The 27,034-nt window shown below is 43.7% G+C and overlaps 1 protein-coding gene across 1 annotated transcript in view; it reads left to right on the top strand.

The window, feature by feature from the left end:
* GLDN (gliomedin) overlaps nucleotides 1–27,034 on the top strand; it is a 63,652-nt gene that overhangs the window by 19,925 nt on the left and 16,693 nt on the right. Inside the window, exons 2-4 of the mRNA XM_077764406.1 lie at nucleotides 14,341–14,392; nucleotides 22,647–22,664; nucleotides 23,033–23,140. Coding sequence (XP_077620532.1) covers nucleotides 14,341–14,392; nucleotides 22,647–22,664; nucleotides 23,033–23,140 — 178 coding nt within the window. The remainder of the gene's footprint in view (nucleotides 1–14,340; nucleotides 14,393–22,646; nucleotides 22,665–23,032; nucleotides 23,141–27,034) is intronic.

Below are 27,034 nucleotides of genomic sequence, written 5' to 3'. Positions count from 1 at the left end.
TGTTTGAAATCATGTCTATTCCAAAACTCTCATTTTACAGATAAATAAGGCCAACCTCACCCCAATTCACCCAGAGTAGCTCCATTTTTGTTTGTTTTATGTTTTGGGGTTTGGCAATTTATGTGGGAAAAAGAAAAATCTTATGACTAATGAACACTTTGAAAATCGCTGGACTAGACAACTGTTCTAGTTCATTCTATGTTCATTTGTCTAGAAGCAACAGGGGTTGAGTTATTCCAAGTGATGCGAGTAATTGTGAAGGCATGATATTTGGGTTCCAGGGAAAGCTGGGATATTAGATGCATCTTTTGAGTTCACACCAGTTTGCATGCTCTCATCCCTTCCTCTAAATTACTAAAAACCTAACAGTGAAAATCTGTTAAAGAAATATCTTTTAAAACTATATATACTGTGAAGTGAAAATCTCTTATTACCCTGATCTCAGTCACCAGGAGAAAAAAAGAATCTCATGACACTCCCAACTTTTTTTTGCTTTATCTAGACATGTCTAATATATTCTTTTTTAAAAAAAGTTTATTTACTTTGAGAGAGAGGGAGAGAGAGAGCATGAGTAGGGAAGAGGCAGAGAGAGAAGGGGGACAGAGGATCTGAAGCAGACTCTGCACTGACAGCAGTAAGCTGATGTGGGGCTTGAACTCTCACAAACTGTGAAATCATAACCTGAACCCAAGTCGAATGCTTAACTGGCTACGCCACCCACGTGCCCTTAAAAATCCCTTTTTAACCAGAAAGTTGTATTGTCTGTTGTGGCTATGAATGTACCTTGCTTAGTAGTATGCTAAGGCCATCTATCCAGATGAGTGCATATCATTTTACTTCATTCTTTGTCATGTTTAACAACTGCCTTACTGATGAACATTTAGGTTGTTGCAGTGCTTTTGTCATCACAACATTGCCATGAACATTCTTGTCCAGGAGGCCCTTGTATTAAAAGGAAAATTGCAGGCCCCAAAATGGCATCACTTAGGCCGAGTCAGCAAACAGACTGAACACTTAACCTTAAACAACAGTTTCAATCCACCATCTCTGTCCAAGGAATGTAGCCTTTAGCCTGTCAGTATAGAATTTCTTGGCCAATACCAGGAAATTTAATGATAGACCCCTTCTGCTCCCCTTAGGAGGGTAACCTTGTCTGCACAATGCATTCTGTGCTAGTAAATTCCTTTCTTCTTTTTTTAATGCCCTCTCTCTGCCTTTAAGACCCTTTTTTGTTGTTATTGTTTAGCTCAACAGAGCTCCTGTCTGCTTGCTAGATGGAATGCTCCTGATTCACGAATCATTTACTAAAGCCAATTAGATCTTCAAATTTACTCAGTTAAATTTTGTTTTTTAACAAATTTGGTGGCAGCAGTGGGATCTAAAGCTGACTTCTGATGGCATTTTGGTGACAACGAGAAACACAGTCCTGGTGCCCTTTGAGTTTGCTGTCTTTCTCGCTGTTTCTAGGGACGCTGGTGAGTCCCTCCTGGTTTGAGCTCCGCTCTTTTTGCGTTTGAGCTACGGATCTCATTGGCTTTCTAGTCTCTGGTTAACCAGTCAGTGTAGACTTATGAGCGGCTCTAACAGAGCACCAGTCCTTAGCCCTTCGTTCAGTCCACAGTCCCACATTGTAGTCCCTTCCCAGTTCTGGTTCAGTCCACAGTCCCCATTTACTGGGGTTTGCTGGTTTAGTCCACATGGGAATTGCTGGTGGTGTACACGGTCTTCTCATGGCCAGTCCTTGGTTACTGCTGCTGCATTCAGGTGCTCATGTTTGTTTTGTCTTGTTTTGTATAAGTAAAGTCTTAGCTAATGGGATCCTTAAATTCTAAAGAGTTAAGTGTTCTACCTTCTAGCACACTTGTTTACTTTATATCTTAGAATTTTTTCTTGGAAGGCATAAAAATATGCAGGCTTATTTTATGTGCTAAAGAACTTGGCTTGGTAACCATCAGGTGGTAGGCCCCAAAATGTGAGTTGTACCCCATTTGCGGCTAGATATGGCCAGACAGAAATGTAGGTTACCTCCACTTGCTAGGATCCTATCAAACTGCTGCCAGTCCTCAGAGGAACTGCAGCCTAGAAATACAATGTCCATGATAGGGAATGTTCCAATTAGATAAAATCATATAAGAGGTACACTTGAAATGAGGTCTGCCAAATTAAACAGAATGGGACGCCTGTTTTAATTGTCAAGTAGAAGTCTGAGTTATTGATGGAAATTCTGCTCCCCTTTCCTCTGAATACTCATTCTACTAATCCTGTGTCTGAATTGTTTTTCCACTGTGAAAAGACTATACAACTGTAAACAAAAGGCTGCCAAATTAATGGCCTTAGAGACACTCCCATATCTACCTTGAAAGGAGGATCCTCAAATGGACCCCTCCCCAAGATGACAAAACTGAGGAGTTTTCTTGCAAACTGCTCATTATTCCTTTAAATAGCCAAGGGTGGGCACCTGGGTGGCTTAGTCCATTAAGTGTCTAACTTGATTTCACCTCAGATCATGATCCCAGTGTTGTGAGATAGAGCCCTGCATCAGGCTCCATACTGAGCATGGAGTCTGCTTAAGGTTCCCTCTCTCTCTCTCTCTCTCTCTCTCTCTCTCTCTCTCTCTCCCCCTCTCCCCCACTTGAGTGCTCTCTCTCTAAAAACAAACAAACAAACAAACAGGGATACTCTGAGGTAGATACCAGAGCCTGCAGAGGGAACCTGAGAACCACTGGCATAAGTCAGTGAGAGGTGAAAATTCTTACCAGAAACACTTCTTCTGAATCTCTGTCTGTAGTACCCTGTCAAGAGAGGAAAATAAAATATCATGTTGTGCCTTCCCTTCCAAATCCCAAACTATTGTTTGTTGATTCCAACTTTCCCAAGGATACTTATTGCCTCTGGGCTTGTCTTGTTTTGCATACATGGGTTTTTGCTTTCTGCCTGACTGGTCCAAGCAGATTGCTAGTTCTTTCTCTGGGCTGTGTTTGAGAGGCTCTGAATTTGGGGAAGGCAATGCCCTTTGCACCCTCCTGTCTTATACCCAGGAGGAGTTATGCAATACTTCCAGAAATATTCAAAATTAGAACTATGTCCCCGAAAGGAAAGAAACAAATGAAGAATAATGTAGTTGCATAGGTGAATCAATCTATGATGTCGTTTAACTTATAACTCAATTCTTGGAGGAACTGAGAGCCATTATCCAAATGTTACAAATTTTTTTACAAAACAAAAGTTAGCTCTAGAGGCAATTCAAAATTCACCTATTCCTTTACCAAATCCAAAACTTTCCTTGTTTGTCTCAAACAAACTTGTAGATTATTGGCTTTAGGAAACCCAGGCCCTTCCTGGAAGAACTTAAATTCTTTCTCTGTTCCTTAATGTATACATTTTCTCATGTCTTTAAAATATAAACAAAGTCCACAATTACCCAAGACTGAAGGGAAAAAATAAAAGGGGGTGAGGCCTTTCTATTATTTGTTGGTTTTTTTTCTTTGGAACCAGATTAGTTTAACTTCTTATCCTACCTCTCCTCCAAACCCTTTACTCCAATACTAGGCACTGTCCCCAACTCGTTATGAATTTAATACTGTGGAAAGTAACCTCTACTATTATTATTCCAATGTCCGCCTTTATAGTAAAAAGTAATTTAAATGTCTGAATGGCCCCTTAGATTCTGAACTCGAAATGTACAGAAGTGTACTTAGTTTTCTCACCTGTAAATTGGGACAATATTGTTCTTTTTCCTATAAATTAAATATAATGACATGTGAAGCCACCCAAATCGATTTTTTAAAAAATGTTTTTATTTATTTCTGAGAGAGAGAGAAAGAGAGACAGCATGAGCAGGGGAGGGTCAGAGAGAGAGGGAGATACAGAATCCGAAACAGGCTCCAGGCTCTGAGCTAGCTGTCAGCACAGAGCTCGACGCGGGGCTCGAACCCACAAACAGCGAGATCATGACCTGAGCCGAAGCCGGACGCTTAACCGACTGAGCCACCTAGGCGCCCCCCAAAATCGATTTTAAGAAGTCAGTTTTTATATCTTCCTATCGGGAAAAGATACATGGCAAAATTGTATTAGTCATAATTGTGAAGACTACTGAAAAATATTTACAACCTGAGAATTTCATGTGGTGTAGTAATGTTGGAAATTTTAACCTAAGATTATACCCCAACACATTCCCTGATTGATCCCTGGATATTGATTTTTTCCAGGAAAGGGAGGACATAAAAGTATCCTAAAAGGATTAAGCTTCTAAACAGATACTTAGTTATTGTGGTAAGACACATTTAATATAAAATTCACTGCTTTAACCCTTTTAAAGTGTACAATTTTGTGGCACTACTTACATTTGCAATGCTGTACCACCATCACCATTATCTAGTTCCAGAACTTTTTCATCCTCCCAAACAGAAACCCTATCCCCCTTAAGCAGCCACTGCCCTTGGTAATCTATTGATCTGTTCTCTGTCTCTACAGGTTACACATACTTAATCTCATCTCAGAAAATGGATTTAAAATCCAGTGGTCTTTGAAATTTTCAGGAAGCAAGATTTTTTTTAATGTTTATTCTTATTNCCCCCTACATAACGGTCAGAGAGAGGAAGACAGAGGATTCAGGGCAGGCTCTGTGCTGACAGCAGCAAGCCTATTTTGGGGCTGAAACTCATGAACCATAAGATCATGACCTAAGCTGAAGTCAGATGTTCAACTGACTGAGCCACCCAGGTACCCCAAGAAATAAGCTTTTAAGATAGAAAAGTTTTTAGGAGGTCCTCAACCTAGCTTCCAAAGGCAGGTGCCACTTTAATATTCTGCAGCTATCCATTTTATCCAAGAGCAATGGCTACAGAAAGAAAGCAACTCCACTTTCCTTCTAGCCATAGGTCAGGGGTCAACCTGAAGGACTAGAGAGGAGAAGATTGGGGATACTTAACACAATGAGAGCCATGGGGCACCCAGATAGAGAAAGGGGTTCTCCTCCTGACTGGGTTAGTAGGTTGATATCAGGTCCTTAACTAAAGGCTTGACTTTACCTTGTGGATAGCAATACCCCAGGGTTGTTATTTAAGAAACAGTATGGCAGTACCTGGGTGGCTCAGTCAGTTAAATGTCGGACATCAGCTCAGGTCATAATCTCACAGTTTGTGAGTTTGAGCCCCAAGTTGGTCTCACTGCTGTCAGCACAGATCCTCTTTTCCCCCATCTCTCTTCTCCTCACGAACCTCTTCATCAAAAATAAATAAACATTAAAAATAAAAAGCAACAGTATGGCATTTTTAGAAATCTGCTCAGGAAAACCACATCCCATACAGAAGAATTGAAAGCTAACACATTTGCCTAAAATCCATAATGGTTGACTTTGGTCATATTTCAGATCATGGGGGGAGCTTGCTTCAGTTCAATGCCATTTTAATTCCATATGTTAGCTTTAATTAGCTGTAGGGTCTTCGGCAAGTCAGTCAGCTCTCTAAAGATAATGCTTCTCTGTAACAAGGACAAATCATATGAGTCTTAACAAAAACTTTACAGACTTCTTAAAATTTGATGAGTAACAAACCTTCTGCTTATTATCCCTTATCATCCCATGCTAGTATGACCAACTACTGTAAGTCTAATGTCTATACCCAAGCCTATCATCAACAGGCTAAAGAAGCCTTCCCAGGGCAGAACTGGGCAGCTCAGTTGGTTAAGTGTCTGACTCTTGGTTTTGGCTCAGGTCATGATCTCACAGTTCAGTTCCTGGGATTGAGCCATACTCTCAGTTTAGAGCCTGCTTAGGATTCTCTCTCTCTCCCCCTCTTTCTCTGACCCCTTCCCTACTTGTGCTCTCTTCCTCTCTCTCAAAATACATAAATAAACTTAAAAAAAATTCTTCTGAGATCCAATTCAGATAATCTAAATTGGTCACAAGTCAGAGCCTGGTGATAGGGTATTCTGAAAACATCATTAGAAAAAGACAGCCCTCAAGCCCCACTGGAAAGGGGATCTCACCAAGTGCTCCTGACCACTGACACTGCTGCAAAACCAGAAGGTATTGACCCTTGGGTACATATCACACAGCAAAAGAAGCCTCCACTTATGCAGAATCTGGAGACTTTTAAATCAAATTGACAAGGAAGAGAAGTAGCTGAAATCAAGATAGACTGCTTCCACCCAAGAGGACACATCAAGACTTCCTACTTTAACTAAACATGAAACCCTTTCTCCTTATTTTCCCTTCCTTTATTATGGCATTGGCCTGGAAAGGCAATGGCCCCAACTTCATTTCCAAGGTTGTTGTTAAGGGGGGCAACCTCTGGAATTTAGAACAGGCTAGGAGATCTGCCCTACTCCCCTGGTTAGGGATAAATGTAAAGGCTAACTTCTGAATTCTAGAAATTATTGCAGAATCTGCTGCTAAAGCAAGATGGCCCAGCAAAGATCGTTAGATCTCTGGCCAAAGTTGTTCTTGATAATGCGATAACCCTTGGCTATCTTTTAGCTGAGCAGCGAGGTGTCTGTGCTATGGCCAATACCACCTGCTGTACGTTTGACGCAGGAGGAAAGGGAGATGCAAGAGATAAGTTGACTAAAGTAAAGCCATTTAGGCTGACTGTTAACTTAAAAGACAGTACATCATTAAAAAAGTCACAAGATCTGACTCATGTAAGACCACAAGACCCTACTCCCTCCCAGCAGTAAAAGCCACAAAGTCTGGAGATTCTTAAAATTGTTCCCTGTAGGTAATTTCACAACCATAGGACAATGGAAAAACTAACTTCCCCATGTAAATGATAAGCCCAAAGTTAAAGAGTAAGCCCCTCCCTATACAGTTAGCTAATTTTAAAAACTTATAAAGCCCTTCATTACAGGAAAAGGAGGATCCTCTCCCCACTCTGGGAGGAGAGACCTCTACTTTCTTAAGTAGTTCCTTTCTTAATTCTCTGCTTAATAAATCTTTGTCTCTTCTTCTAAATGGCTTGCTGTTGAATTCTTTCTTGTGCAAAACCAAGAACCCTCATGATGAGGGACCCAATGCCCTCCCTTTTGGGGCCTTAGCTTACTAGGGTGCTCCTTCAGTGGGGTCTTTTTTTTTTTTTTTTGTCTTATTTGGTTTTGATTGGTTTGGGTATTGGGGATCATGGCTTCAAAATGCACTCCAAAAATTAGGAATTACTCTGCTTCTAGTAATCATAATCTTGCTGGTATTCTCTCAAAAGCTCTAAATGTATGTTCACAGCCACTAGCCATCACATAAATGGTCTCCTTAAGACTGGATTGTCAGAAAAGGAGCAAAAAATTTGACCAACTTAAAGAAGGTAAGCCTTAAGCCATCACCTGTGAATATGACAGAGAAAAAGCAAAAATGTCATGACCTATGGGTACCATAGAAAGTAACAACAGAAACGGAAAGAATTTCAGAGCAGTAGATGAAAGTGATACTAATCCCTTAAATTTTGATCACATCTCTCAGTTGAGCTGGGAGTCTAACCAAAGGGGGGATTTGTTAAAAAGAATACTGCAGGCTCCAAAATGGCATCACTTAGGCCAAGTCAGCAAACCAAGGTTAATACCTAGCCTAACAGTAGTTTCAACTCCCACCTCAGAACCCTACCCTCCACCCCAAGAATGTAACCTTTAGCCAGTCAATATGGAATTCCCTGATCAATACTAGGAAATTGATCCTAGTATTGATAGGATAGACCCCTTCTGCTCCCTCCCTTAGGAGGGCAACCTTGCCTACACAATGCATTCTGTGCTAATAAATTCTTTTCTTTTTTCTAATGCCCTGCATTCTGTGCTAATAAATTCCTCTCTTCTTTTTTCTAATGCCCTCCCTCTGCCTTTAAACTCTCCCCCCCCTTTTTTTTAATAAAGCCAATCAGATCTTCAAACTTGCTTAGTAGAGTTTTGTTTTGTTTTGTTTTGTTTTTAACACTTGTATACTCTTCCTACAAGTGATATTCCCAATTCATAGCATTTTCTTTCTAATGAATACTGCTAAATTATGTCCCATGTCTTTTTAGTTGAATTTAAAGCCAGCATATGGTGTCTGATGCCAAGTTAGTAGGAAATTCATTATTTTTCTCCTGGGGCCTCTTCTTTGCCTGTAGATTTCTCAAGATTCCATGAGTTCTTTTAATCCAGCAATATCAGTTCTTTGTCCAGAAAGAAAACTGGAAGGTCTAGTCAGGCCAAACTGAACTCCATTTTGACTATCATTTCTCTCATCAGTACCACATGTTGTCACTGCTAAAAGTCCCCATACAATGTGATATGTCCCTGTCCATTAATGTACTGATCTTCTCACTAGGGAGATGATCCTGACAAGCCCTGGTGTTCCTTCTGGGAAGATGATTCCAACTTGATGACCCATTGACCAAGGATGCCCTAAGCCTGAGCTCTTAGAAGTACCATTCTTTATATTGTACTCAGGGTGATAGCCATTTTTCCCCCATACAATATGTCCCCCAAATGGTGTTGGTGGGTTGGGAGGGACTTCCCACCACTGCTCTGGAGCTGTTTCTGCACCTCACCCACCCTCTTCCTAACACCATCAGATTCCCACATCATAAATCCAGGTTAACAATTTATTGTCACCTTCTGTCAAGGTAAGCTCTCCCTTGAAGACCCCTGACATATTTTCCTACATGAACTGTATCTCTCTAGTGGACAAGTTCTAGGTTTGGAAGCAGACACTGTTTTATGCATAGGGGATAGAGATAAAACAGCAAATTTTCTCAAAATGCTTTCACTCAGGAGCGAGTAATAAAAAAAATGCAGACCTAAGTAAGATAATATGAGATAATGATGAGCATTACAGAGACAAAGAGCCAGGTGAGGTGATGGAGAGTGGCCCCTGGGGCTCTATTCATTTGGGGAGTCAGAGAAAGTGTTCTTGATGGGGTAACATTTGAGCTGAGCTTTCAGAGAAGATGTGAGCACAGCTTACAGGCACAGCCAAGACCAGTGATGATGGTCAGTGTGACTGAAGCAGATTGTCGGGGGAAAGTGATAGAAGATGGGCCTGTTAGGCCCTGTTCTAAGAAGATGGACTTGGGGAGGGGGCAGAGCCACCTCATAGATGGATTATGCCTGACACACCTCAGGACAATGAGCTGTAAGGCCTCTTTCAGCTTTACCATTCTCAAATCCTAAATTAAGATTTAGAAAGCCCTCTATGCCAAATGTGATTCTTTAATGTCACAATCTAGTTTATGTGACAACCAATTTTGAATTATCTTATTTTGCTCCAAATTCTTAATCACTATTAACAGGAAAAAGTTTTTTACTTTCTTATGGCCATACCTTTTCATACCATATGTTTCACACTGATACAATCTTATATAGCCCGTCTGGTAGAAGAAAATTCTTGTGTGAAGATTAACACAATTTACTGGTAAATATCTAGATTGACATTTAGCATATAAATGGAGCCAAAAGGTCTGGAAATGAAAACTCCTTCTTCACTGTCTTTGACAGATGATGGGTATATGAAAGAGAAAGGCTAATTTTCCCTATTGATGCTTCTGTTGTTTCAAACGACTCTTTCTGTCATGATCCCCCAGGCAACAAATGAAGCATTTTGTTCTCTCAATGGGCAATTATACATTTTTTAAGATAATAAATTTTGTCCATAGTGCAGCTGATTACATTCATTTATGAAAATGACTAAAAATAGTGAGTCGAAATTTCTTTTGTCTCATTGTGTTGAGATCATCATCAGAGCCATAATAGAAAGCACAGCAGACCTGGAAACAGGAAGACTGGAGTTGAGTCCAGCTCTTCTACTACAAGTGATAGGACCTTGAGTAAATGATGTCACCTCTCTAAGTTTCTATGTTCTTACTTGGATAAAAGGAAGAGGCATATTGTACAATATGCTTTGTGTCAGAGAGTTGATGGGGCTGGAGCATTATGGGGAGAAGCGTCTGCAGTTCTTTACCTGGGCGGTCAGATATACATGTTTGCTTTATTATTCATCTTACAATTGTACACATTGATGTATTTGTGATATGTACGTTTCACAATAAATTTCTAAAACTGTCAATAAATAACCTATTGACACGCTTGACAGAAAGTAAATACAGCAGGAGTTTTAGTCTGGATCTCCTAGCAAATGGAATAAACCTACACAGAAGTCAAAACAATTTTTCCCCTCAAAACAGGTTTTTTTCTAGAGGTGCTTGGCTGGCTCAGTCAGTAGAATGTGCAACTCTTGATCTTGGGGTTGTAGGTTCAAGCCCCACATTGGGTGTAGAGATTTCTTAAAAATAAAAATATTTAAAAATAATTCTTTTTAGGGGTGCCTGGGTGGCTTAGTCAGTTAAGCGTCCGACTTTCGCTTAGGTCATGATCTCGCAGTTCATGGGTTTGAGCCCCGCGTCTGGCTCGGTGCTGACTGCCAGCTCAGAGCCTGGAGCCTGTTTCAGTCTGTGACTCCCTCTCTCTCTGACCCTCCCCTGCTCACGCTGTCTCTCTCTCTCTCCTAGAAATAAATAAAACATTAAAAAATTTTTTTAAAAAATAATTCTTTTAAAAAAGAGTTTAGTTGAAGGAGTAATCCGTAAAAATTTCTTATGAAACAAAAGGGTATCTCATGCTTAGTACAGCTTCCTCCTGCCCTAACCCTCCACTCACCTTCACTTGAGGCTTTTTAGGTTTCTTTCCATGAATGTTCAAGAATGCCAAAAACAGAGAGTCTTGAAAGCAGCAAGAGAGAAGTATAGAGAAACATTTGCAGGCACACCACTTTTTTACATAAATGAAAATATGTTACACATGCTGCCCTATACTTTGCATTTTTAAATTTATCTTGGAGATGTTTCAATATCATTCTTACAGATTTAAATGTATTCTTTTTCAAAGTATTTCATTTTGTGGATATGCTACACTTTATTTAACCAGACCCCTCTGATAAATATTTAAGTTTTTTTGTTCTTTCCCACATTTCTACAGCCACCGTCTTTGTACTTCTATCTCCTTACATGTATATGAGTATATCTGAAGAATAAATCCCAAAGGGCAATTGATGGATCAAAAGGTAGACCCATTTAAATTTTAGTAATGATTGCCAAAATGCCCTCCAAAGAGATAGCATGCCTTTACACTTCATCAACAGGAATAGGAGAATGCTGCTTTCTTGCGTATCAACAATAGCCAAACTATGGAAAGAGCCCAAATGTCCATCGACTGATGATAGATAAAGAAGATGTTGTGTGTGTATATACATATATAATGAAATATTACTTAGCCATCAAAAAGAATGAAATCTTGCCATTTGCAGTGACATGGACAGAGCTAGAATGCATTATGCTAAGCAAAATAAGTCAATCAGAGAAAGACAAATACCATATGATTTTATTCTTATGTGGAATTTAAGAAGCAAAACAGGAACATATGGGAAGGAGGGCAAAAAGAGAAGAGAGGGAAACAAATCACAAGAGACTCAATGATAGAGAACAAACTGATGGTTGATGGAGGGAGGTGGATGAGTGATGAGCTAGAAGGGTGATGGGTACAAAGGAGGGCACATGTTGTGATGAGCACTGGGTATATGTAAATGATGAATCACTGAATTCTATTCCTGAGACCAATCTTGCAATGTATGTTAACCAACTATAATTTAAATGAAATTTTGGGGAAAAAAGAGACGGAGTTCTGCTTTCCTGACACTTCCATGATATGTGCTCTGTTAGTCTTTTTATTAACAAATCTAAGAGGTGGGAAATAGCATTTCATCATTTAAATTTATTTCTTCAACTATAAATGAAAATGAGGCACTCTTTTTTTTTCCTCTGAACTTCCTGTTTGGGTCCATTGCCCATTTTCCTTTTGGTTTCCTGTTCTGTATTGCTTTGTAACAGCTCTTTATATACTAGCCCTTCACAATTATGTTCAAGACCTATGTTTCTCATTTGTTATTGCTTGTAGTATTTTACCTCTTGTGGAAATTTTATTGTTTTTTAATGTTGATTCATTTTTTAATAGTTTATTGTCAAGTTGGTTCCCATATAACACCCNCCCCCCCTTCTCCCCCACAGTCCTCCATTAAGTTCCTCCTAATCCTCCTATACATGCAAATATATGGTAGCTCTCCTCTGCCTGACTTATTTCACTCAGCATAGTACCCTCAAGTTCCATCCATGTTGTTACACATAGCCAGATTTCATTCTTTCTCATTGCCATGTAGTATTCCATTGTATAGATAAACCACACCTTCTTGATGCATTCGTCAGTTGATGGACCCTTAGGCTCTTTCCATGTTTTGGCTATTGTTGAGAGTGTTGCACACCCAAAAAACAAACAATCCAGTGAAGAAATGGGCAAAAGATATGAACAGACATTTCTTCAAAGAGGACATCCAGATGGCCAACAGACACATGAAATGATGCTCAGTATCCTTCCTCATCAGGGAAATGCAGATAAAAACCACATTGAGATACCACCTCACGCTGGTCAGAGGGGCTAAAATGACCAAATCAGAGGACTCTAGATGCTGGCGAGGATGTGGAGAAACGGGCACCCTCCTACACTGTTGGTGGGAATGTAAACTGGTGTAGCCCCTCTGGAAAACAGTGTGGAGGTTCCTCAAAAAATTAACAATAGAACTCCCCTATGACCCAGCAATAGCACTGCTAGGAATTTACCCAAGGGATACAGGAGTGCTGATGCATAGGGGCACATGTACCCCAATGTTGTAGAAATTTTAAATTACTAGACAGTATTTATACATCCTTTCTACATATAGTATGGGGGCTTTTTCTTTCTTGGAAAATTCTTTCCTACTCCAATGCCATTATAAAATTTTTTCCCAAGTTTTTTCCAGTTTGTTTTTCATTTTTAAAGGTTTTATCAATATAGTTTAATGAACTTATTTAGTGTAGTGAGTGAAGTAAGGATTCAACTTTTTGTTTATCCTCCAGATATCTATCCCCGATGTCCATCCAGCTGTCTCAAATTTATTCCTTAACTAATAAGTTTTCTCTCCACAGTTTTGAAATGTCGCAGTATTTGAGTCTAAAAATTACTGAATCTGTAAATTGAAAACAACTGGATGGTAAATTAATAAATTAACTAAGTCATTCTTGGCACATTTAAGGAACTATCAAAAAAGTAGCATAGAGTGTGATTCTCATGTGTGTTAGGCCCTGTTCTAAGTGTGTTGCATGTATTTGCTCATTTAATCCACATAACATTGCTATAAGGTAGGTGCTATTAGCTCCATTCACATATAAGGACACTGAAGCACAGAGAGGTTAAATAACTTCCTCAAGATCACATGGCTTGTGAGTGGCAAAGCCGTGATTGAATACAGGCAGGTTGACTTCAGAATCTATGCTCCTTTCTACTCTCTCTGCTGCCCCCACCAAATGGAAAACAATTTTGTGTATACTTCCTACATGCTAGGCATTGTTCCAAGAACTTCACATATAATGATTTCACTTACTCTTCACAATAGTTCTAAGAAATAAGCACTGTTTCTAACTCCATTTTATAGATGAGCAAACTGAGGCAAAGTATAGCTGGGAGACAGACAGGGAAAGGGGAGTGGTGTGAGATGAGTTTGAAGAAGGGGGAATTTTGTTCTAACTTTAGAGCGGCAAAGAATCACAACAATATGTGAATCAGGGCTGACCCAGTCAGATTTGTGTTTTTGTGACACTCACTGGGTGCAGCATAGAGAGTAGATTGGGGAAGGGACTGCAAAGCAAGTGTGGGGAAATCAGATACCAGGATAATACCATGACACAGTGACCACCTACCATGGATGGCTATCCAGTGATGAATGGGCAATATGCACGTGACATGAGAATTACTACCATCTGGGGCAGCATCCATGTGCCAGGGACAGAACTCAAGACAAGTGCTCAGAGAAGTTACATTTCCAGGGACAGAACTCAAGACAAGTGCTCAGAGTAGTTACATTTCCAGAGAAAACCCAGGTGTCCAGAGGCTAAGTATTGCACCTGTGCTCACCCAGCTAGTAAGTGCATGCTCCCAACCACCAGGCCTGCCCTCTTTACTCAACCTGCACAGAAAAATTGGGCGCTTCAGATAGATGCTGGATAGGGCTCAATACAGCCTCGAAAACTGGAATGAGCAATTCCTTCTCCATCCTATCTTCTCAGAGGGTAGGAATCAAAGAGATTGGTTGACAATATTGACAGAAGAGCTTCTGTTATCACATATCTTTAGATCTTTTAAGCATTTTTTTTTTCAGTTTTAGGTTAACTTTTCCTCAGATTTTTAAATATCCTCCTGAGGTTACTTTGTGAATCTATCTCATTGCTTTCTTCTTGCCCAGATAAAGGGCAAGTTCGGGGCCCACTTGCTGCTATTAATTGTTCTTTCTCCCTGCAGATCCGAGTGATGGTGGATCTGTGCAACAGCACCAAGGGCATCTGCCTGACAGGTAGGCCAGCCTGGCACTGGGCAGGAGTGGCTCACACCACAAACACATGTGGTAGCCAAAGGGTCAGATCAGAATGAACACCTAGGAACACTGTGGGTGCTAAAAACACATGTTGGTTTTACCTTTACCAGATGTTTTTAATGACTTGAAAATCAATTGTAGTATAATTATGAAAAATAATATTTTTGGTATTGCCATAGAAATATAGCCATGGAAAATAACTGGGTATTGGGTAATTAGAAATGTGTGGTACCTTGAACTGGGGCCATAGATGTTTTCTTTATTCACATTAATTTTTAAAAGAGAAAAGAAAGGAAGGAAAGAGACCTTACCAGAAGTAATTCTTTCCTTACATCATACATATGGCATAAATGGAAAGTTCTAGAAGTAAACTACTGATAAGTCAAGAAAACACTCTTGATGAAGAGTGCTCTGTGTGTGGTGCCTACTGTGTGCTAGGTGAGATGGGAGGTTATGTCATACACAGCTCCCCTCTACTCAGTGAATCAGGACAAATAGGAGGAAGGGAAATCAACCCGAAGGCATATCAAGCCAAGGGACACAGAATGGCTCATGGGTTGGGCAGGGGAGGAGGAGAGTGCTGTGGAGATGCTCCTGTACCCCTGAGTCTGAAAGAACCCTGCCTCTGCCTGAGGAGAGGAGTGCCTGCCTCCTGCCTTCAGAAGCTGGCAGTAAGAAACACAGTAAGGAACATAGACCCCAGAACGGTCACCCAGTGTGTTGTATCCCAGGCAGAGGGAGGCCCTGGCCAGACCCAAGAATGGGCCTACAGACCCTGATTTCAGACACAGCATTGCCTACCTCTCCTTCATGCTGAGGAAATGGGGAAATTATTTTTGCATTAAAAGTCTAATACAGAGTAAATGCAGAGCTCTTGTGAGCCATGTGTTTTTCTTTCTTTCTTTCTTTCTTCCTTCCTTCCTTCCTTCCTTCCTTCCTTCCTTCCTTCCTTCCTTCCTTCCTTTTTAATTCAAGTTAGTTGACATACAGTGTAGTCTTGGCTTCAGGAGTAGAACCCAGGGGTTCATCTCTTACAAATGCCCACCTTAATGCCCATCACCCATTTAGCCCATCCCCCTCCCCTTACCTCCCCTCCCGCAATCCTCAGTTTGTTCTCTGTATTTAAGAGTCTTTTATGGTCGTGAACTTTAAAACATAACCACAAGACTTTGAAGCCTGATGAAGCTTTTGATGAGCCTTTTCCTATGGCCTTAGGCCCTGGGGAGGTCCCTGTTCACCAGGCAGTACTGGGTTAAGAAACTCTGCAGTGTTTGTTGACCTGGGTGGCTCAGTGTGTTAAGCATCTGACTCTTGATTTCAGCTCAGGTCATAATCTCACAGTTTGTGAGATTGAGCCCCATCCCCCATTCCCATGCTCTCTCTCTCTTTCTAAATAAATAAATAAACTTAAAAATAAGAACTTCTGCAGTGTGCATCCAGTTCTAAGAAACCTTGTCCTGTTTGCATGTATAGGAGGATTAGGAGGAACTTAATGGAGGACCGTGGGGGAGAAGAAGGGGGGAAGTGGTGGGGGAAAGGGAGGGAGGCAAACCATGAGAGACTCTTGAATGCTGAGAACAAACTGAGGGCAGATGGGGTGGGGAGAGGCGGAGGGGGGAGATGGGCATGGAGAAGGGCACTTGTGGGGTTGAGCACTGGGTGTTATATGGAAACCAACTTGAAAATAAACTATTTTTAAAAAATAAAATAAAATAAAATAAAAAAGAAAAGAAAAGAAAGAAACCTTGTCCTGTGCTGCTGTGTTCTCCCCAGAACCGCTCAGTACCTACCATGTATTAGGAGCACAATGGGACTTTGTTGAACAACTATATCTATCATTTCTGTAAATGGTTAAATCAGGGGTATCTTTCAGTAAGAAAGGTACTTCCCTGAGGAAACCCGCATCCAAGTCTGACTCTTGTTTTCTTAGTTTGACGCTAGAGAGAAAAGCTGTAATGCTGTGTCTTCTTGGGAAGTGCTAATTGAATTACTCAAGTCACATTTCAGCCTCACAGAAAATTAAATATCTTCAGGACAGCTTGGTCCTTCATTTCTAAAACTCTTGTGCCTTAAGCACCTTTCTCCCATCTTTGGAGGTCCTTTTCAGAGTTCCCCCATGTGACAGTAATGAGCGCTAGAGAAATGCTCAGATAGATGGAATTATAGACACAAAAGCCCTGTTGAGAGGTACAGGAAAAGCCTCTTCCTTTTTGATATTTTTTTATAGATGTGATAGAAGGAGAGCCAGGCTGTTCAGTGAATGCAGACGGAGCTGTCAAGACCACTTAGGGAAGATGTGGGGGGAGGGGGATGGGAATCGCATATGTGTGGAAATGGTTCAAGGAGGTTATTCTTCGGTACCTCAAAATCTTTTCAAAAGCCAGCACCTTCTCTTTCGTGCCTGCTGGAAATTGGGTCCCCCTTTACACAGAAAGCTCTTCAATTAAAACTTAGGTGTGAAAAGTACAAGTTGCAGAGTGAGGTGGTAACTTGGGAGAGACCAAGCTGTCTGGACTGGGAGCAGGAAGGTGACAGGACCCAGGACTGAACTGGCAACTCCAGGGGGAAGGGCAGAGAGCCTTGGTCCTGAGCCCCAAGCGGATGCTGGCAGGAAGGGCTGCCAGAGCAGACTACCGGCTGGGGGCCTGAGGCCTGAGAACAAGATCCAGCTTTACAGTGGACTCATCTTTGCAAAAGCAGAAGCTGTGACGTGAGGCTAGTCCAGCTGTGACTGTGAAACCCCATCCCTGCTCCTTTTTCTGGGTGCAGCTGTGGTGGCTATGAGGACAAGGACAGGTGTGTACAGCCTGTAACCTCTCAGGTAGAGTGAGAGCAATTCACTAGGTAGAGTAGCTAGGAGTTTTTGCTAGTGCCAAGTCTGTGCTTTTTGAGTACAAAGAGCATGCTTTTCTGGATGCATCCTAACCCTCAGCCCAGATTTCCTTGGGAACTCAGAAGTATACCTTCTGGAAAAGCAAGTGTCCTGAAGAAGGCAGGTTATTGGGTTATTCTTCACTTCCAGTGGACTCTGCATATGGGCTTGCTGGAAAATCTCTAAACTGTCACATTACTGACCTGCTTGTTAGGGCTTCATGTCCACAGTGCCTATTCTCCTTACAGCTGAGTGACTCCAATCCCAGTGATGGCAGTAGTCACTTCTCATCCTGTACCCAGGCAGACATTAATAATGAATCACAGTTTCCACTGAGCATGTCCCCATGTAATTCTTTCCGGGTTTTCCAGAGAGCTGTACTGATTGATTAGAATTAATGCTTGAAAATCTATTTGCTATCCCTACTCTAATTTTTAAGGTTGCCATGCCGTAGTTGAAGGTTGAAATGCACCAAATAAATGGGATTGGACCAAAGCTGCTGTTTAGTGGGGACATGTGAAGAAAGATGCCTTTCTAAGTTAAGCGTCCTGGGACTGGCCCAATACTCGGTGGCAGCAACAGCTGCAGAGGGTGTCCACATACAGTGGGTACTGAGGCCTCAAAGCTGTGGCCAGTGCAACATTTTGTAAGCTGACTGACAGGCTGTTTTCAGAAACAGCTAGTGTAGCTGGTCAGGTTCTCCCTCAGCTGGACTCACTGAGCAAGTAGGCCGTTGTCTATTAGAGTCGGTAGATCCCAGCTCCACATGTGAGAGCTTAGGCCATCTCTGAAGGACAGCCAATTATTCCTGGCTCCCAAGGGAAAGGGGAGTCACATTCCCTTTGGCCAGAGCTCCTGTCTGGCCCTAAAGCTGTGACTGGCATGAATCCCAAGCCCCAGGAAATCACTGCTGGAAGGAGGAGAGGGAAACAATCATGACCGCAGACCTCACCGGCACCAAGCCTGGTTGTATCAGGCTTATGAAGCTGCATCTTTTACTAGCTCTTTCTAAAGCAGCAAAACCAGACCTCATTTTCTGAAATATTCCTATTTGGATTTTTTTATGTGGGGGCTTCTTTGTTTTCCTAGATCAGCAAGACTTTGGGAAATGTGTAGCCACGTCCCCTGTGGTAACTGCTGTGCTAAGCAGGTGCCTTGGGTCTGGCAACTATCCCAGGGTGAAGGAGGAGGCTAGTAAAATCTTTCCCTGTGATTTGGAATGGCCATGGTGAGAGGAGCCCTGTGGGCAGGCTTCCCAGCCCACCCTCAAAGACGGGAAGTGAGCATTATACTTCTTTAGTACTCATTCTCATAACTGTTATGCCTGTATGTCCTGTCTAGTTTCAGATTCTTGTTTGCTGGTACCAGAAACCCACCAGAGCTTATTTGAGAAAAGAAAAAAGGCAAGGTTGCCAGTTATTGTAAGGACAGAGGGATGTATTTATCAAGATAGGCTAAGCCTTGCTCTGGTAACAATTAAACCATAAAATCTCAGTGGCATAACACAGCAAAGGCTTTTTTCTGGCACAGTCCAGGGCGCTCCAGGTTGTTTCTGGTGACTCTGGAATCCCAGTGCTGCCATCTTGTGGTTCCATCACGCCAACATCAGTCACCACCTCCTCTTAGATCATCTCTCTGCAGACAGGCATTGTTTTACCTTGCATGGCCATCTACAGACCTCTCATTTACATAACTAGGAGCATCATGGGTCAATCTTAGATGTCAAGGAGGAAAACCCTCCAAGTGGCTCAGCTATAGCATCCACCCACTTCTAATCTATTCTGGCTAGAAATGTGGGTTGGGGCGGTCAGAGCCAGCTGTGGCATTGGCAGGGCCCAGGGCAAAGTGAAAATGCAGGCCTCCTTGTTCAAAATGTAGGAAAAGGGCTTCCTCCTTTTTTCATTGGTTTCCTTCTCCACCTGCTATGGTGGGGCTTTTAATTTGCTATTTAGTGTTATACTCTTCAGGGCATGGGATGCTCTCAGAACAAGAACAGGCCCTCACAAGCACAGGAGACCCCAGGCTGTGACTAAGGCATGCAGGGCACATGTCCAACCCTAGCCTTCACACTCACACTGGCCCCCACCAGTGTGGAAGGTGGTAGCCATCACTGACTGGGCAGGGAGTGGGGCAGACACATCAGAAGCAAGAACAGAAAAAGAAAAACAGGAGCAGGCAACAGAGAAAAATTGTCCTGGGGAGGCCAGGAGGCAGTGAGCAACAGGAAGGTAGTGGGAGACAGGAGCACATATGAACCAAGGCTTCAAGTCCCTGAGATATGCCCCATTATCCCATCAGACCAGCCCTGCATGCCGTGCTAACATGAACTTGGCTGTCCACAAGTATTCCCAGGGGTTCTGTTATTCAAGAAGAGAAGTTAAGAGCTGAGAAAACATCCTGCAAACCAGTTTTCTTAAAGGCCAAGTTGGCACATATTTGATGTTTGACATCATTATAATAACACATATTTAGAGCTTCTTCCACGTACAAGGGGCCGCTGGGCAGTTCTGTTGGCATCTTGAGAGGGCTCTGGGAGAGAGGCTCACCATCGCTATAGCTATGCTTCTGAGATTTTTGGAAGTGTTTGTCATCCTCTCTCTTCTGAAATTCTCTTCTCCATTAGTTTCAGGGCTCAGGACCTCCTGGATTCCCTTCCACATCTTCAGTTTCACTGTCTTTCCTGATGGCTCTTCTCTCACCCGCCTCCCTCCAGATGTGGCATGGTTTCCCCTCTCTTTCCATCCCCAAATGTGGCTTGGACATTTTACTCTTGCCTCCATACTAATAGTTCTCAACCTTTCTAGGATCAGGGACCCCTTTAAGGGTCTGTTTATAGTGACTGATTCTTTTCCCAGAAGTTTCCCTTCAGGTCTGGAGTACGCCGGACCATCTGCTCCCGAACCACCTGCATGTAGTGCTTGGTAAAAATGCATGTTCCTGGGCCTCACTCTAAATCCAAACTGAAATAGAATCTCCAGCTGAGGTCTGGGTATCTGCCTTGGAGCAAGCTTTCTAGGTGATTCTGTGGACTCAAATGACTAAGAACTGTAGCCATAGGTGTCAGAGACCTTCAGGTCAATATCAGGAAACCCTAACCTTAACATTTCACCATACTGATGCTCTTAGCCATGACAGAATAGTCCTAAATATACAGCTCCAGGCAGGACCTCTCTCCAGTACTACTGCTGCATAGAAATGGTTGTTGGACTGTCCTGAGAACTCTTGAAACCTATAATATACAGTCAATTGTTGATTGTTTACCTTTTTTTTCTACCAATCTGCACCCCTGAATTTGGCTCCATCTGTAGTCAGGAATAATGATTGGTTTCTTCTGACATTTGTCAACTGTTTCACATCACCCCCTTATGTGTGTATACATGCATGTGCCATCTGGTGGTAAAGCCATGTAGCCACACTCAGTAAAGTCAGTAAAGCTACACTGACTTTAAAAATATGGTGCCATTTTCAGCAAATCATTTTTGCCCAAAGTAGGACAGTGTGTATTGAAAGTGTGCGTTCAGGCACTGACCCTTCCAAGAGTCCTCTGGTCTATCAAATAGCCTGTTTCCATCAATATCCTAGGTTTCCAGTCATCTGAGAGCCCTTCTCATTTGCTTCCTACCCAATCAGACATGGAACCCTGCTCATTCTTCTGAAATACCTCTTGAATTTCTAGTTTTCTACACAACTATACAGTTATCAACTGTGTTTGTCCACAACCTTGCCCCTAATTTTAACTACAAAGATCCTCTGGGTATTTTCTCCCCGCCCCACCTCTCTTTCTCTCTCATCTTGTTCCCTAGTTGTATTCAACTTCCAGCTACAGAAAGGATCTCAAAAACACAGATTTCACAACATTATCCACTACTTAAGATCTACTGTAGCTCCCCATTGCCTTGCAGATAGCACCTACACCTCTCTGCTTGGCATTCAAATGCTGCTGCCCTACATCCCCCCACCAAGCTTACTCAGACTCTTTTCTACTCATGCCGGGTTGGCCAATCTTCCTCCTTTCTCTCATCCTGCATCGTGCAAGTTCCCACCCTCATGCCTTTGCTCTTGCCAGCCCCCTACCTGGAATGCCCAGCCCTCACCCCCATGGCCATGTCAGGCCCATTGTTTCTTCAGTGACACAGCTCAAGGTTCACTGTCTCTGGAGGCCTTCTCAGATCACCATGTGTCCAGACTGCCCAATACTCCCTTGAGGGGTTGCTTCTCCGAAACTCCCTCCCTCTTATTTCACTGTGGTTTCAGAGTGTCTGCCTTCCCCAGCTGCATAGTAAACACAGCAGACACAGGGACCAAGATTTCTGATTCTTGGTTGATTTTAGTGCACATAGTAAGTACTTAGTAAGTGGTGGTCTTCTGCAAAGTCACGAAATTTGATTTATAGAAAGACCTTTCTACTCCATTATGGGTATTCACTGTATATGTTCTGGAGAAACAAAAGGATCTCTCCTACTCATGGTATAAATTCACCAGTGTTTAAATAAAATAATTGACAATAACACTCTCCTATTTGCTTTGTTAGATTATGTGTAAATGGTTCACCTGAACTCCTTAGATCCTCAGGTAATTACACACTAAGCAAGGTGTTTTGTTACCTGATATGGCTGCTCAGTTGTTCTCAGGTTATTTCATGCAACAGAAAGAGGCCTGAGAACCGGCTTCTGCTCTCAATCACCCTGGGGGGCCTGGAAGAGACAAGCTGGCTGGATGAGAGTTCTTGGGATTGCTTTCTCATGACAACCAGATCTCAGCCCTGCAATGACAACACAACCATTTGTTGATGCTTACCTGTACCAAGCTGCACTAGTGCCCTCCTGTGTTGTTACCAAACCTCATTTAATTAAGTTGATTGCTTGAGAGATGACTGATTTCTGAATCTGTGGTGAAGCCCACTCAGAAATTATTCTTGGTCCATTGAAACTTACGCAAAAGTGGTTTTTATTGGCTAATTGCTGAATTGCTTTTAAGGATCTTTCAGGCAAATGTGCTGGGTTCTAAGTTTATTTATTTTGACAGAGACAGAGACAGTGTATGTTGGGCAGGAGTAGGAGAGAGGGAAAGAGAATCCCAAGCAGGCTCTGTACCATCAGCACAGAGCCCAATGCAGGGCTCAAACTCACAAAACTGTGAGGTCATTACCTGAGCCAAAACTGAGTTTGATGCCTAACTGATGGAGCCACCTAGAAGTCCCTATGCTTGGTTCTAAATAAAAGGCATGGAGTGGTTGCCTAGGGCCAGTAGATGATTAGAATATGTTAAGAGAGGGTAGATGCTCTTTGATTTGGGGTTGTGGTGCTGACTGCACTTTCTTCCACCCATGCTTTATCATCTAAATTTCTTTTTCTGTTGTAGGACCACCTGGCCCACCAGGTAAGAACCCAGGGATTTTCCTACTTTGTGGGGAGGATGTGGGGGAGCTAGTTCCCCAGGATCCCTCAGAAGAGACTGAGGTGGGAAGGGGGGAAGAATCTGGAGTTGGCCTTGACTATGAATGTGTCCCCCTCCTTCTTTCTCCCCAAATCACCAGCTTTCCTGTTTCCTCCCACTTGACAACCCGCCATTACCACTCCCCATCTGTCACTGTATCAGGCGGGGTCAGCACAGGTAGAAAATGAAGGGAAGAGGCAGGAGAAGATCTGGAAAAGACATTGCCTGTCCAGTTTCACTGGCTCAAGGAAAGCATGTTAACCTCAGTGAAGATTTTTTTAAATGTTCTTGTTTCCCATGTTTTGACGCAGGACCTCCGGGAGTTGGTGGCTTACCAGGACACAATGGATCAGATGGACAGCCTGGTCCCCAGGGCCCAAAAGGAGAAAAAGGAGCAACTGGGAAAAGAGGAAAAATGGGTATTTTGGCAACTTTCCTAGTTAATTTTTCCTTGTTACTTGTCTCGATTATTGCTTTTTGGATGGGCCGAAGCTGAACGTAGTGGGAGGAAAATGTTACATCTCTGCATGCAGGAATGCTTTAACTCTTTCCCTGAAGCTGCTGTGGGCAGAGGTGCCAAGGGCATTCTTTTTAGTGCAACCCTAACAAAGGTTTATATCTAACCAGAGAGTGGGCTCCTTAGGAACCGACCCCTACTCTTCTGCCTGCTCTGATGCAGACTGACAGATGCCAGGGGCAGGGGCAGCCCAGGGAGCCCCCCTGGGCCGTGTGGTGGCTATGCATGTGCTGGGGTCCCAAGTTCTTTTGAAACTCATGTCCCCCTTGCCCTCTCATTGCCTCCTCCTGCCCAGCAGATCCTCGTGTTTGACTGAAAATCAGCTGATTGGTGTTGGCCCCTAGGTTTTCTTGTTTGGAGGAATAGCTAGAGCCATTTGAGTAAAAAGGTAGCATCCAGGCCTCCTTAGCTGGCACTCAGATCACATGGTCCCAGCCGTTGGAGTCTCCTGTCCAGGCATCACAGGATGATGACACCGTTGTGGCAGGCAGGCATCTCTGAAGTTCTTCTGCTCTGCTTTGAGTGGCAGCATTGCCCTACATCAAGCAAAGCCCTGGAAGCATTATGATGTCAGATGTATCCAGGGAGCGGTGAGAAGGCAGGGTCTTGTGCAGGGCCTGGCAGGAGGCTGTGGGAGAGGTAGGCAAGTTCTGAAGGGCTCTGAGCACCAAGCCTGGGGAGTCCATGGAGAAGGCCTGGAAGCTTCACCAGAAGCAAGCTGGCACATGGCATGACAGAGGCTCTGGTGCAGGGGGTCGAGACCCTCCCCCCCCCAGGAGGCTTCTGGGAAGGCCTGGCTCTTAGCTACTCCAGGGGGTACAGACTCTACCAAACCCTCTTGTTTATTTTCAGCCTCTTAGCTCTACTATACCTGGACAGGCCCTAGGCTGGAAGAACTACTAGAACATTCTTCCAGGTGGTGCAGTAACCCTCTTCCAGAACCTCTGTTCTTATTACTATAAGCACTTTAAATGCAAACCACTGGAAAGGGGCAAAATTGTTAGGTGGCTCTACCACGTGGCAGTGCCTATATGTTCATGTTCCCAGGGGTCAGCCTTCATGAGAATAGGCCCACATGGTCCATGTCAGCTCAGTCCGCAGAAGGCCAGTCATTACAGCTTTAATTGCAGAGAGAATTGATCCTTATGTGTTGGATAATAATCATAATTATAAATGAGCATCGGTGTTGAATAATGATGGGCATCAGTGTGCAGACATTGGTTTATTCCAGAAAGGCTCCAGAAATGTAATCCGGTCCTAAGGATTCAGCCTTGAGCGTTCTGAGGGCTAACTGTGAAGGGCAGGAGACCACCCCCAATGCTAGCAATGGGTACACAGCAGGTGGCAGAGGAGTGATTTTCAAAAAGGTTTACAGAGCCTCTGGCTTTGAAGAGGCACGCTTCATAAACAGCCCACAACCCAGCGAAGCCAGGAAAGAGAACAAGTTCATTCATGTATATAACATCTGTTTATATGGCAAGTGCTGTTCTGGATGCTGGACATCCAGAGATGGAAAAGCTGACAAGATCCCTACCTTCATGAAACTTACATTCTAGTCTGGGCAGATTGACAACAAACAAGATAAACAAGTAGACAATATCATTTTATGTGGTGCTAAGTGGTACAGAGAAAACACAGTGGCAAGGAAAGGGAGTGACAAGTGTGTGTGCACAGCAGGGGGTGGGGGGCACTGTAGATGGAGAGACCAGGTAAGGCCTCCTTAGAGGGAGGAACGTTTAAGCAAACACCTGAAGGAAAGGAGAGAGGAAGACATGGGATGTCTGGGGGATAAGATCCCAGCAGAATGTGTAAGTCCAGTGTGCCCACAGGGTCTGAGGAGCAGCAAGATAACCAGGGTGGCCAGACAGAGGGATACAAGGCACATATGCTGGAGTTGATGTCAGAGACATGGTGGTCAAATCAGGTTGGCCCTGGGCATCTCAAAGACTGTGGTTTGTACTCAGAGTGAGCTGGGAGGGTCTGCAGCAGTGCAGAGCCCTGCCCAGACTCAATGGGAGAAGATCATCCTGGCAGCAGAGCTGAGGGAGGCTGCAGGAGGGGAGGGAGGAGGCACCCGGGCAGCAGTGACAGGTGCCAGAGTCTGTTTATCAGTGGACATTGGCCAAATGCTTGGTTTCCCGGAGATCCAGGGGACCCTACAGCAAAGACGCAGACACTGTCTGCAGCTGTCTCCCAGAGAGGGAGGCCTCTGAGAGTCAGCAGTGTTAGAATGAGAACACTAAGGCTGAGCAGAGAACTTGAGTCAATAAGGGCAGTTGTTCCCACCCCGGGCCAGGGGAAGGGGACACTGGCACCAGCCTAGATGTACACACACAAAGATTACTTGATGAGCCTGGCTCTATGGAGAGGTTCTTGGAAGTACCGCTCAGCTGTGGGCCAGCTCAGATTCTGACCTGGAACCGAACTCCGGTGCAAGGGCCCAGTCACCCTGCTGGGGCCCTGAAGCTGGCCCTCAGCCTGGATGGGTTGGCATTCCTACCCGGCACTCAGTGCTCTTGCAGGGAGGAAAGACCAGCTAGTCAGGGGGGCCCGGGCTTTGTTTTGAGGGCATCGAGAAGCCACTGAGGGGTCACAACAAGGAGAGAGTGATGAGACCAGGCCTGTTTTTCTAAAACAACACCATGGCTGCTGCATGGAGAGCACATGAGAGGAGCAAGGACAGAGGTAGACAGTTCCCAAGCTACTCAGTGTCCAGGTAGAGGGGACCGTAGCTCAGGGTGTGGGGAGACCAGTGCAGGTGAGTGATACCATGGGATGAAATCAGCAGTACCTGGTGGTGGGTAGATATAAGGAGGAAGGGGGAGGGAGACCCCCAGACTGACTCTGAGATCTCTGTCCCTGATAACTGATCTTTCCTGAGGAGGGGAGCCCCGTATCAACTCAGGTTCAAGCACAACTCAGCATGGGAGGTGCTGAGATGCCTTGAAATGCCCGGGCGGAGGTGTCAGGGGGCCTTGGAGATGCAGGCAGGTCTGTAGTCAGAGGAGACCCTGGGGCTAGAGGTATACGTGAGGGGCTCATCTGAAGTGGTGGGCATGTGGGCACAGGCACCCTCGCTTTTGAAGGGAGCTAACAAGAGAGGAGGGCTTGGGTTGAGCCCTGAGAAGCAACAACATCTGAAGACCAAGCAAAAGGGGAGGAGCCAGCAAAGGAGGCTAAGGACAGGACTGAGTAACAAGAGGAATAGCAGGAGAGGGTGGGGACATCTGTCAGCAAGTATTTATTGAGCAGGTTCCCAGTTCTTGAGGGGAAACAAAACAGATGCAGCCCCTATTCTGGAACTTTCTATCTTTGGTGGGAAGGCAAAAGATTAACAGTCAATAATCAAATACATCTGCAGTCACAGTGTGACATGTCCATTTGAAGGAAAGAACAGGGTGTTAAGAGATAGAGTACAGAGAGGGACGGTCTCAGAAATAAAGTCTGAGGTCAGACTTGAAGGAAGAGAGCGCACAGAGGCTGGCCCACACCCACAGCACACAGACTGACAGGTGAGGCTGGAGGCAGCAGTCAGGCCCTTCCAGAGCCTTCAGGTTAGTGGCCTGGGTCTCCCGGTCAGCTCTCAGGAAGGCACCACAGGATTGGATACAGGATGTGACCCACTGGACCAGGGTCGTGACTGTGGAGAAGGGAGCATTGTGATTCCAGCTGAGAGTTCCAGGATCAATAGTGGTTTGCCAGGCAGGAGTGGGAGAGAGGAGGAGTGGGTGCACATTCCAGAAAGAGGGAACAACAAGTGCTGTTTCTAAAATCAGGAAAAAGAGCCTGTGTTCCA

Source organism: Crocuta crocuta, unplaced genomic scaffold, assembly GCF_008692635.1.
Source record: "Crocuta crocuta isolate KB4526 unplaced genomic scaffold, BGI_CrCroc_1.0 scaffold102, whole genome shotgun sequence".
NCBI classification, from domain to species: domain Eukaryota; kingdom Metazoa; phylum Chordata; class Mammalia; order Carnivora; family Hyaenidae; genus Crocuta; species Crocuta crocuta.
This window is presented reverse-complemented; position numbering and strand designations above follow the sequence as displayed.